This window comes from Protobothrops mucrosquamatus, unplaced genomic scaffold (genome assembly GCF_001527695.2).
Source record: "Protobothrops mucrosquamatus isolate PMUCROS unplaced genomic scaffold, P.Mucros_1.0 scaffold659, whole genome shotgun sequence".
In the NCBI taxonomy this organism is placed as follows: Eukaryota; Metazoa; Chordata; class Lepidosauria; order Squamata; family Viperidae; genus Protobothrops; species Protobothrops mucrosquamatus.
The window spans coordinates 784,806-796,785 of record NW_015386948.1 but is presented as its reverse complement, the minus strand read 5'-3'; the positions used below and the strand labels follow the sequence as shown (position 1 = coordinate 796,785).

The window sequence follows — 11,980 nt, the reverse complement described above, 5'->3', positions numbered from 1 at the left end:
ATCCTCTTATTATTATTATTTTTTTTTGAAAAAATAAAATTAGAAGTATGGGTTACAGAAGAACCAAAAGAATCGTCTACAATATTCTCATTAATCATAATTAGACAGGCAAGAAGACAACAGTTGGAAGGCACCAATACAAGCCAGGAGTTAGTCCAGGAAAATAAAGGAATACCTGCATTCCCGGCTAGCTGCCACCAATAAGAAATACATTTATTAGTTTAAATCGCAGCCACCTGTATACGATGACCAAAGGATTTCACCAACAAAATGCTGAGGAAACAAGACTGCTTTCTCTATAAATAACATTTCAGTAGCGATACACTTCCAGAGAAACCTGCACAGCGCGAGGTATAATATTTATGTAGATTGTATCAAGGGAAATTATAATCTGTGCCTTTCCCTGGTTTTTGAAAATCGTGATTTATGCTCAGAAGAATTATATTGCATTCAATAGAATTAAGCTACTATGCCAGTCAGTTTTTAAAGGGTGCCACAATTTTTAGACAGGTTTTAAGGCCACAAAGACACAAACCAGACAGGGCTTTTTGCAGAACAAGGCTTTAGTGCAGTGATGACATTCCTTAAAAGTACGCACAAGTAGTCCTCAAGTTACAACAGTTAGTTTACTGACCGTTCAAAGTTACAGCGGCACTGAAAAAAAGGACTTATGACCGTTTTTCACACAACCATTGCAGCATCGCCAGGGTCACGTGATCAAAATTCAGAGGCTTGGCAACTGACTCGCATTTATGACTGTTGCAGTGTCCCAGGCCTTTTGCGACCTTCTGACAAGCCCAGTCAATGGGGGAAGCCAGATTCACTTAACAACCGTGTGACTAACTTAACAACTACAGTGATTCACTTAACAACTGTGGCAAGACAGGTCGTAAAATGGGGCAAAATTCACTTAATAAATGTCTCGCTTAGCAACTGAAATTTTGGGCTCAGCTGTGGTCGTAAGTTGAGGACTACCTGTATTTTTTTTTAGCCAATTAGGTTATCGGCAATAACATCTTCTTTGTTAACTACACTCATTGGGGATACCCCCTCACAATTCAGCTGTCAGATGGACCCCGACTTTGGAAAGACTGAATTAAAAAGCGGGTTCATTTATCCGTTTAAGGGTAAATTCTTCCGTTTTTTTCAAACTTCACCAACCTCTCTAACGCAGGACTCGGTCTGAGAATCTTGCCAGGTTGACATTAATACAGATAAAGATGTTCAGGATTTAAAGAGCTGTGGCAAAAACAAGAATACTCCAGCTTAAAGCAGGCACCAACAAGGGTTTAAAGGGTTTGAGCCTTCAGAAATCAGAAGTAATATTCAACTTCCAGTCTTTATCCACTTCATCGGCAGCCGTCACACCAACAAAGGACTTTTAAGGTGGAGGGTCAGTCATCGGCCACAATGGAGAGGGCCCTCAGCTCATTCAGCTTGGTTTCGCTCTCTTTCTCTCTCTGCTCATCCGTTACGTCGGGCTCGTCAATCTGTTCCGTCAAGTCGCCAAATATTTTGTACATTTCAGTGTAATATACAACCTGGAGGAACAGAATAGGAATCCTTTAGGAACACATTGCTTCATCCAGTTAGCCATCCTCCCTCGCCTTGAGAAAACACACCAATGCGGGATTTTAATACTTGTGATTGGAATCGGGTTTTGGGGTTTGTTTTTTTAAGATTTCAAAATGGATCGGTTACGACATCAATCGAGGCTTGCCTAAGGTTTCTCTTTGAAATCGCTGGAAGATAAGATGGAGATGCAACCTTTTATAGCTACTGTTACGGGAAAAGGAAAAAAAAAAAAAAACCACCCCCACGCACTGGACGAACAAACAAACTCGTTTGAAAGTTGTGACCCAGGACACAACTCCGCGCAAATACATTGGCCCGTTTTTTTCCTCTAGCCAAACTGCAAGATTGGAAGCAAAGGCAGATTTCTACGTTGTTCAAAATCGTCCGCCAGAAAAGAATTTTACTAGACAGGTTGTATAGGGAAGTGTTAAATTCCATCACAGTGTGTGTGAGTATGTGTATGTGTGTGTGTGTGTGTGTGGGGGGGAAAATCTTGCTGCTGCTTGCGTTTCATCCCCACCTTTCCTGAAAACGGAGGAAGATCTCTGCTCGCTCCCAGCTGCCAAATTACATCTGAAAGGGTCCTGTTTGCTTGGCTGTGCTTAGGCAGTAGTAAAAGCCCCTCTTCCTACACCAACCGTCTGGAGCAGTCAAGGGAGGTGACAGTTGAGTCATGAACTCTGATCTTTTTAGTCCATTATTGGGGGGAGAAGGGTGTTTCCCCATATACCAAGCTACCTTTAAAGCTACGGGAGAAGAGGCACATAACCAAAGAAACAAAGTGGGGGGGGGGGGTTTCTCCTAACCCTTGGAAAGATTTCACTGGCAGCCAATGATAGGATTTTCACAAATGCCGGCTAATCCTGTCAACACCCCCACAACACAGCTATTCTTAGCCCTGCATTCTAAACGGATACCCAAAGGGGCCGGGACCTTCCCCTCAAGGTCACCGTCAGCGAGGGAAGAGCAAGGATTGAGAGCTGAGGATACTTCGCCTCGTTTGCACGCAGCTTAACTCACTAGATCCCACTGCCTCGCCATGACTGTCCCCTTTTATGCACGGTCCCCATAGCAACCGGGGAAAAAAAACACGACAGCATATGCTCAGAATCCCAGCTTTTCCATCGCTGTGAGGCTTGCCCCACAGTCATCCAACAGCCGGCACAGTGGATGAATATTCCCGTCTGTAAACGCCAGGCCTTCGAGTGTGGACCAGAGCACCGACTTTACTCCCTGGTTGAAATCCCACTTCAATATAGCAGCACCTAAAGCTGGTTCCTCTTGAGATCAACCCGGATGTCTTTCATTCTTAGGTTCCAGATCCTGATCTGGTACCTTCGCTTTGCAAAATCTTAAGGAAGTTACCTTGGGTGGAAAGAGATCTGATTAACTGGGGAAGCATGTAAGGGCAGATCCAATGCTAAATTCTAAGCAACCAATTCTGGTTTTGCCGCATGCATAAGCAGTTGCCTTGTTGCCAAACCTTATGACAATCCCAGAGCTTCTAAAAGATAACTGCTGCTCTACAAAAACTGCACTCTCAAGAAATTATTCATACTTTGGGCAAGGGAGAACTTGGTCTTACAGAAAGAACATCAACCTAAATTTTGCTTTCAAGAATAGAATAGAAATAGAAATAGAATAGAAATAGAATAGAAATAGAATAGAAACAGAATAAGAATAGAATGAGTAGAATCGAATCAAATCAAATTGAATGGAATAGAGAATAGAATAGAAAATAGAACAGAATAGAATAGAATAATTAGGATAGAGTAGAATTGAACCGAATCGAAGAACTGAATCAAATCAAATTGAATAGCAGTTGGAAGGAACTTTGGAGGTCTTCTAGTTCAACCCCCTGCTCAAGCAGGAGACCCTATACCATTTTAGACAAATGGCTGCCTAGTCTCTTCTTAAAACCCTCCAGTGTTGGAGCACCCACAACTTCTAAAGGCAAGTTGTCCCACTGGTTGATTTTCTTACTGTCAGGAAGTTTCTCCTTAGTTCTAGGTTGCTTCTCTCTTTGTTCAGTTTCCATCCATTGTTTCTTGCCCTGCCTTCAGGTGCTTTGGAGAACAAACTGACCCCCCTCCCTTCTTTACTGCAACCCATCAAATGTCAAAAAGCAGCCTTCATCCTTGCCTACAGTGTTCAACAAGACCGCTTACTATCACACTCCATCCAAATGGCTCTCATCGCTTTAAGAGCAAGTAGTTGGGTACTGATATATAAACCATCTCCATGGAGACCAGCCTCCCCTCCTCACTATCGGTGCACTGGCTTTTTTATTTTAAGTGGAAGAAGGCAGCTTCTTCTGGGAGCCTCTTGAGTTTCAAGAGCCCTACAAGTGCCTTGGTCCTGTCCTTTGGTCAGATTTATTAGAAGCGGGGAATGTAGAGCCCTGGGTCTCATTCAGACATCGGTCCTGGGAGCCCCAGGTGTCGCTATCTCGTCAAATCAGCAGATTATGAAGCTGGCTATGTGGTGATTCAGCAAGACTGCTGCCTTATCCAGTGACTAATGAAATCAGATTGACAGCAGCAGAAGAACCAAAATGGGAAGAACTATACCTGTAGGAGAAGATCAGGCAGAGTTGGGTGGTGGAATTAAAATGAGTTATCAGCCTAGAGTCACTACGTTGGCACAAATGGTCTAGGTCCAGCCCCTTTGGAATTCCCTAGACCAGGGGTAGGCAACCTTGGCTCTTTGATGCCAACTCCCAGAATTCCTGAGCCAGCATGAGGGAAACTTTGGCCCCTTCATGACTTGTGGACTTCAACTCCCAGAATTCCTGAGCCAGCATGGCTCAGCATGGAAACCTCTCCCTTTCCCCTCAGCATGGCTGGCTCAGGAATTCTGGGAGTTGAAGTCCACACATCTTCAAGCGGCCAAGGTTAAGAAACACTGCACTAGTCCAGGGGTAGGCAACCTTGGCTCTTTTATGACTCGTGGACTTCAACTCCCAGAATTCCTGAGCCAGCACAGCTGGCTGAGGAATTCTGGGAGTTGAAGTCCACGAGTCATAAAAGAGCCAAGGTGGCCTACCCCTGGGATAAGACAATCTCACCCCTGTGCCATCTGTTTCCTTGGCCCTAGTTATTATATAGTTTTTAAGATTTTAATTCTTTTTGTATTTATCTTTTCATTCTTTTTAATCGGGGAGATGGGTGGCATCTAAATTTAACAAACAAACAAAAGCTTTTGTTTTTATTTTGCTTTCTACAGGGACTCTGTGACTTCATTAACCGTACGTTTAAAGGATGCTCTTTGTATACTTTTATGTTTCATTAATATACACACAAAAATGTACGTTTAAACACGGCCCTTGCCCAGTTCCGTCGCACTGCAACCCATCGCCGTACTATTTTTATGGAAATATCGCTTTGAATAATGCAAATTTGACTGATGCGACCATTTTGTGGAATTCATTAACTGCACCAATCAAGACCTCCTTGTACCGTGACTAAGGAGTTTGCATACAGACAACCTGTAGGGTTACAGCTCGGAGGAAATAATTATAGGAATTACGCGCTCTAGAGGGGAATCGGTTTTAATGGGGCATCGTACAATAGGCTGAATCGTTTCAGTTGAACAGTTTGTTCCAGCCAGGCTGCCTCTAGCAACAGTCTCAGGCTGCGGAAGGGAAGCAAGTGGAGACAGCGAGTGCCCAGTCTCCAAACAAGAACGGCCAGAAGACAACCCAACAGAGATGTCAAGGCTCTTTGAGGAAAGGAGGGCCAAAGCAGGTGCTCTTCATCTCCGAGATACGAACGCTTGATCCGCAAAGGGCTTAAAAGAGTCGGGATTCCTCACAGAACAGAGCCTTGTCCAAAAGCAGGCTGAGGACCCTCCATGTGCACCTTGAATGAAGGGTGGACCTTCCATGGTGCCCCTCAATTCTTAAGATTTGGAATGCTATTATAAAGGGCAGTGTGGATGAGAACCGAGGAAGGAAATTCAAAGAACGTGTCTCTTCCATTTCTTTTTAACAACACGCCTTCCTCTGGAAGGCTTTGAGAAGTTACATGGGTCCCAGGGATAACGCAAAGGCCAACTTTGGAGATACTTCACTGTAGCCCCGTCTTTTAAATTTTTGCCATAATGGTTTTGCTGATGTTATAATGTCTGGATGGTTGACTATTAAAGCTTGGTAACAAATAATTAAAATCAGAGAAAACCGATTTGGATATGCCTGCTGACACCGGGAAATAAGATTTAAAGGTGGTATTTCATGCCCCCTTTCTGTAATTTCTTAAAATTAGTGTCCGTTCTGTCCTGAGAGAGAATATAAACTTGCTACAGCATTACAGTTTGAGTACACATTCAGAGGAGATCCAGAGAAATTCACTTACATCGAAATCTATCTCTGGCTGCCACGGATTTCCCAGGTCCAACTCTTTAGAACTAACAAAAGTTATGGAATTCTAGATGGAACCCTGAATTTTTTATTAGTACAGAACTAAAAACGTGAAAGAAAACCAACGCTTCTAAAAAAAAAAAGTGTCTGAAAAAGCAGTCAAGACGAGATAGACTCCCTAACCCCCATCCATCCTTAAGAGGAGGAGGAAGAGTAGGAGAGGCTGTCAAGAGCTGTAGTAGGAACACGGGAAATCCACGTGGGGGCACCATGTTCCTGTTAGTGGGCGTCTCTGGAAGCAAAGACAGGGTGCAACACAACTGCTCTAGTTTAACAAGTTCTACAGATAAGACATTATGCCATAAGAGGTATGAAAGAAAACAATTAAGAGGCTGTACTGAAAGTTATCAACTTATCAATGTGCTCTTCTCTCTCAAAAAAAAATTGATTCTTCAACTTTTGGCTTAATTCAGTAAACTCCCTCCACAAAATCTTTTTAGAAACTCTTTTTCCTCTCCCCCCCGCCAGTTTTCACATTGCTATATCAGTAGCATAAGGCAAATCTCAACCTGTTTTGTTTTTTTCAACTGCGCTAGGATAAATGTCCATTAAGGTTTTTATTTTCAAGTATAAAAAAGCAAATAAAACACAATGAAAAACAAAGCGCATTCTTCAAACTCACGGCCGTCTAATCCGATTTACAACTGGAACTCCCGTTAATAAACTGAAGTGCGTCAGTGCAACTATTATTAATGTCAGTAAGAAAATGATTAATTCTGTGCATGCTGACCCCTCCCTCACTTGTATTAATAAAATGAAAAAATGCACATTGCTGTTATTAAATTAGTCTAAGCCATCTTTTTTCTAATATCTCATAGATTTTGAATAAAGTTTAAACTTAAAGGCTAAGAAAATATGGGAAATTGTGGGCACCCCAGATATCAAAGCAAAACAGTGCATGGCCCACTAATATGTGAAGAACAGTCTCCAAAAATAAACTCTAAAGTTTTGGTTATTTTGCAACAGTATTCAGAGAAAAAGTACATTTGCACATTTTCCTGATGTCCCCAATTTGCAGGTTTTATTCCAAATTGATTGTTTATAGGCTTTTGCAAATTTTGCAACCTATTTTTGATGATTATTACAAACTGTGAGCAAACAAGAGGTGAAATAGAAATAAACTAAGGACATAAGGAAGAAGCAATTATGTAAGAACAACAAATTCTTCTTTCTAAATTCCGGAGCTTTTACAGATGCTACCTTCATTTGTTTTCTAAACTGTTAATACATTGGGGGTTTTTTTGGTAAAGAAAGAACAAAAAGATTCTGCACATAGAATGGATATATCTAGATCCAGCACCAGCTTCCCTTGGCGTTATTTGATTGCTATTTATTCTCCTTCAAAGAAAATACATTTCACCTAAATTTCCCTACTTCTTCCTGGGAATTTCAGTGCAGCTTTCAGTATCACAAAGAAATCTAGTGATCAACCTTCACAAACCCGTCCCCCCCCCCAACAACATAGAAACCCAAAAGTCATAAAACAATTCACACCTCCCACTTCTAACCAGACTTCCTGTCCCTTCTACAAAGATGGCAGGGTGTATTTGGCCACATAATTTAACCTAATATGTAGGTTTGAAAATATATATATATATATGCTGCACGGTACTGGGTAAGTCTCCAACAGATTCCTTCTCTGGAAGGTTTGAAGGACAGAGAGCAAGCTACAAATAGCTAAACAAGAAATAATTAAGACACAAGCTGGAGATCTTCCTGTTTTCAATTTCCTAGACTTATTTCATCAGATGTGCTTTAGACATGTTCTCCTCCTTTTGTTTCGTTCAATCTCATTCATCCCTCCGAGATCTGCTATGGACTTAACATGGAGATGAACCGTGATTAAACTTCACATTTTTATAGAACTTAGTAGAACACCATCACGTGTGAATACAACAGGGCATACTTGACAGGCGAGACACTCAACAATCTTCCTCAACCTGGCACCTTCTAGATCTAGACCTGGGGTAGGCCACCTTGGCTCTTTTATGACTGGTGGACTTCAACTCCCAGAATTCCTGAGCCAGCCGTGCTGAGGGGAAAGGTAAGAGGTTTCCAAGCTGAGCCATGCTGGCTCAGGAATTCTGGGAGTTGAAGTCCACGAGTCATGAAGGAGCCAAAGTTTCCCTCATGCTGGCTCAGGAATTCTGGGAGTTGAAGTCCACCAGTCATAAAAGAGCCAAGGTTGCCTACCCCTGGTCTAGAGTGAATGGGGTTCAGTTCCCAGAATTCCCAGCAGCACCCCTGATGGCTGGGGAATGCTAGGAGATGAAATCCATACATCTGGAGACCCATGAGATTGGAGAAACCAGGCGTATATGAAGAACAGTGACAAGAAAAATGATTCCAAGAGTTTTAAGCCTTGATGCACCCGCCGGGCAGACACAGCATCAGTGTGTGCCTACAGAGACATCTTAAGAGTTCTGAGGAAAAAAAAATAGATTTTTCTAGAGAATGATAAGGACAAGTACAGAAGGAAGTGTTCTGAACAGGCCCCCTTCGACAAGGAAGCATGAACACTACCTCTTTCATCTTAGTGTGGGAACCTCAAAGTCTGTCGTTGAGGAAATGTTTGATTCTAAAAATTCAGATGAAAAAACGTACAGGTGGGCAGAAGTATTTCACATTAGAACACGTACTCCTTATTTACAGGAGAAAGACGGATACTGCCTCAGCATTAGCCCGTGGCAGGTTGAAGAACTCAACCTCCGAATCGAAGTCCAGCAATCTTCGCTAAAATGATAGCGGTTACAATCTTTGGATGGCGGGGTGAAAACTTTCATGATGGGTTGGCCCACAACTTCCTCCCTCTCCTGCCTCTGATCACGCTGGAACTAGGAGTACTCCAGAGTCCTAAACAGCTTGATGCCTCCAGGCTGCTTAGAAATCAGAAGTCACTGTCATTCGTTCAGGCCTCTTGGAAAGAAGGTAGAAAATCTCAGCAGAGAGAACAAATTGGTCATACCGTTAATGATTGCTAAAGAATTCTATGGATATGAATACCTAAAAGGCCCTGACCTCAAACATCACCGTCTGACCTCTGAAAGTAAAAGTATCTTGAGCAGGGCATCCATGGAGGATCTCAGCTACTCTGTGTAAGCTGATGGGAACGAAACAAAGGGAGGAAATCCTTGCTAAGGGTTCAAGGTGCAGCAAGCACAACACTCACTTAAGACTAATGTATTGCCAGTGATAGGGAGCTGTGTCTATCTTGTGCCTTTGGGTCAGTGTTGACTGCTGAACTAATAACTGCAGTTTTCTTAGCAGGGTTTCAAAGTGGCTTGCCATTGCCTGCTTCTCAGGGCTGAGAGAGGGGGACTGGCTCAAGGTCACCCAGATGGCTTCAGGCCTAAGGCAGAAATAGAATTTATGGCCTCCCAGTTTCTAGCCTGGAAGATTAAACCACTACACCAAACTAGCTGGTCATTCTGGGAATTGAAGTCCACCAGTCTTAAGGTTGCCAAAGTTGGGGACAAGGCTGTAGTGGCCGAGAAAATCTTTCTCTTGGCAGAGACATTTATCCTGGCTTAATCCCTTGCAAGATACGTAGACCAGCAGTCTCCAACCTTTGTGGTTTGGTGGCCTGGTGGGGGGGGGAGAGGGGAACCGAGTTGCAGGAGCAGGGGGGCTGCGTGTGCACGGCCCAGTTCTGAATAGGTCATGGAACTGTAGTGGGCCTCGGCCCAGGGGTTGGGGACCCCTAATGTAGACCATAGGTCCAGATGAAGCCGAGGTTTATGAACCAAAGATGTAAAGAGATGTCCAAAGTCCAAATTAAATGACCTCTCCTGTTTTGAAACCATGAAGGTTGGTATCTGTAAAGGCAACCCTGCAGGTCAGTGATAGAACACCTGTCTAATAGGCTTTAACATACTACTATCTTTCTTGCGTGGGGCTCGAGAGATTTTCATCTGAAACAATAAGGTAAATGTAGCCCTACATGAACTAATGCTCTGACTTACTCTAAGGCCACCTTCTATGGTGATACTAACTCATGGAACAGAGTCTATCCTTACTACTAAACAAACCACAGAAATCTTGAGAAATAAAGAAGTTACGCTATGTTTTCTTGCTGACTAAACTGCTGTGTAGCGGCCACTAACTACCTAAATCGTTTTCTTACTCCTGGCTGGATTGATGTTTGCTTTTTAGAGTTCTTGCTGATTTTTCCCACAGCTGCCAAGGCCTGAATCTTGAAGAAGCCTACGTAATAAATTAAACGTTGTGCAATCGTGTTAAATGCAACTGCATTTAGAAAAAAATAATAATATGAAGATTACTGATGAAGAAACGTTTTGGGAAGCTTGGTAAGTGACCACAATTCCCTTCTTGCTCACATTTAATTGCAAATAAATGAAAACCAGGAAACTCCTGGGGTGGCCTAGGAGAGGTTCCAACAGGTGGGGGAAACCCTGAGGAACATAAGAGTTGTAACATATTTTATAAGGGCTTGAAGCCTTTAATGGAGAGGCCAAGTGGGATTTGGGGGCGGGGGCTAAAAATAAAACCGACGCATCTCCTAGGACCTAGGTCAATTCCAATTTCAAAAAAAGGTCTTTCAAACGTAATGTTTGGTATAGTAATCAGGACTCTGCATTTCACCCATAATGGACTGTTAGTCTGCAACTGAGCAATCGATTACAACACAGTGCTGGGCTGCATTAACAGAGGGATAGAATCAAGATCATGTGAAGTATTAATACCACTTTACAATGTCTTAGTAAGGCCACACTTGGAATACGGCATCCAGTTTTGGTCACCACGATGTAAAAAAGATGCTGAGACTCTAGAAAGAGTGCAGAGAAGAGCAACAAAGATGATCAGGGGACTGGAGGCTAAAGCATATAAGGAACGGTGGCTGGAATTGGGGATGTCTAGTTTAACGAAGAGAAGGACGAGGGGGGACATGATAGCAGTGTTCCAGTATCTCAGGGGCTGCCCCAAAGAAGAGGGAGTCAAGCTATTCTCCAAAGCGCCTGAAGGCAGGACAAGAAGCAACGGATGGAAACTAGTCAAGGAGAGAAGCAACCTGGAACTAAGGAGAAACTTCCTGACAGAACAATTAACCAGTGGAACAACCTGCCTCCAGAAGCCTCCAACACTGGAAGTTTTTAAGAAGAGACTGGACAGCCATTTGTCCGAAATGGTATAGGGTTTCCTGCCTGAGCAGGGGGTTGGACTAGACGACCTCCAAGGTCCCTTCCAACTTTATCATTATTATTATTATTATTATTATTACCTCCGGACTGGACTATCACCCAGAGCTCCAATCCAAGAGATAGGCTACCCCAGGGAGGCGACTCCATTGATCGGGAAAGGGATTGAGGCCCTAAAAAATGCCTTTTTCTTCGCATTTTATCCAGGAAGCCAAGGCAGCCCCCCCCCCTCCCACGTGGGCTGCAGAACCATTTTCGCCTCTCAGAAATACCGAAGAAGAAAACGGCAGATGTAGAGATTCCCGCTCTGTAACACAATCCCGTGCAGAACAAAATCTAATGAGGCTTGAAAAAAAGAGACCCGGAAAAAGAATGCGGAGTGGGGGCGGTCCTGAGGCCTTCGCCTTTGGACCTGACCTTCTCCTTGCTCTGATCTCAAAGCCTTTGGAAGGATCTGATCCGGGGGCTTCCGGCTGCAGGCGAGGAAGGCAGGATTACACCCACTTCTTTTATTTAAGCTAAATTCCCCCCCCCAAAGGAATTGTGCTCCCGTTTCTAAACGCTGTGTTAAAGCTATTTGGGAAGGGTCAGCCTGAGTTTTATGACTTCCCGTGACCATAAACCCTGATTGCTGGCCACGCTGTCTGGAACTCGTGGGAATGGTAGTTCGGCAGTTTGGAACGCCAGTTGTGCCTCTCCTTGCTGGAGAAAGGCTAAAATCTTGGCTCACCTCATTTCCTCTTGACAATCTGCTTCTTCCTTCAGTTTTGCGACTTGATCCAGAACAGAAATTTATCCAAGACACAAATGAGCCTTTGGAGCTGCAACTTCA

General features: G+C 43.4%; 1 protein-coding gene across 1 annotated transcript in view; it reads right to left on the bottom strand.

Moving 5' to 3' along the window:
• Nucleotides 1-979: 979 nt before the first annotated feature.
• Nucleotides 980-11,980, bottom strand: part of BIN3 (bridging integrator 3) — an 86,863-nt gene continuing 75,862 nt past the window's right edge. The window contains exon 9 of the mRNA XM_015817963.1: nt 980-1,541. Within this exon, the coding sequence (XP_015673449.1) occupies nt 1,395-1,541 (147 nt within the window). The 3' untranslated portion in view covers nt 980-1,394. The remainder of the gene's footprint in view (nt 1,542-11,980) is intronic.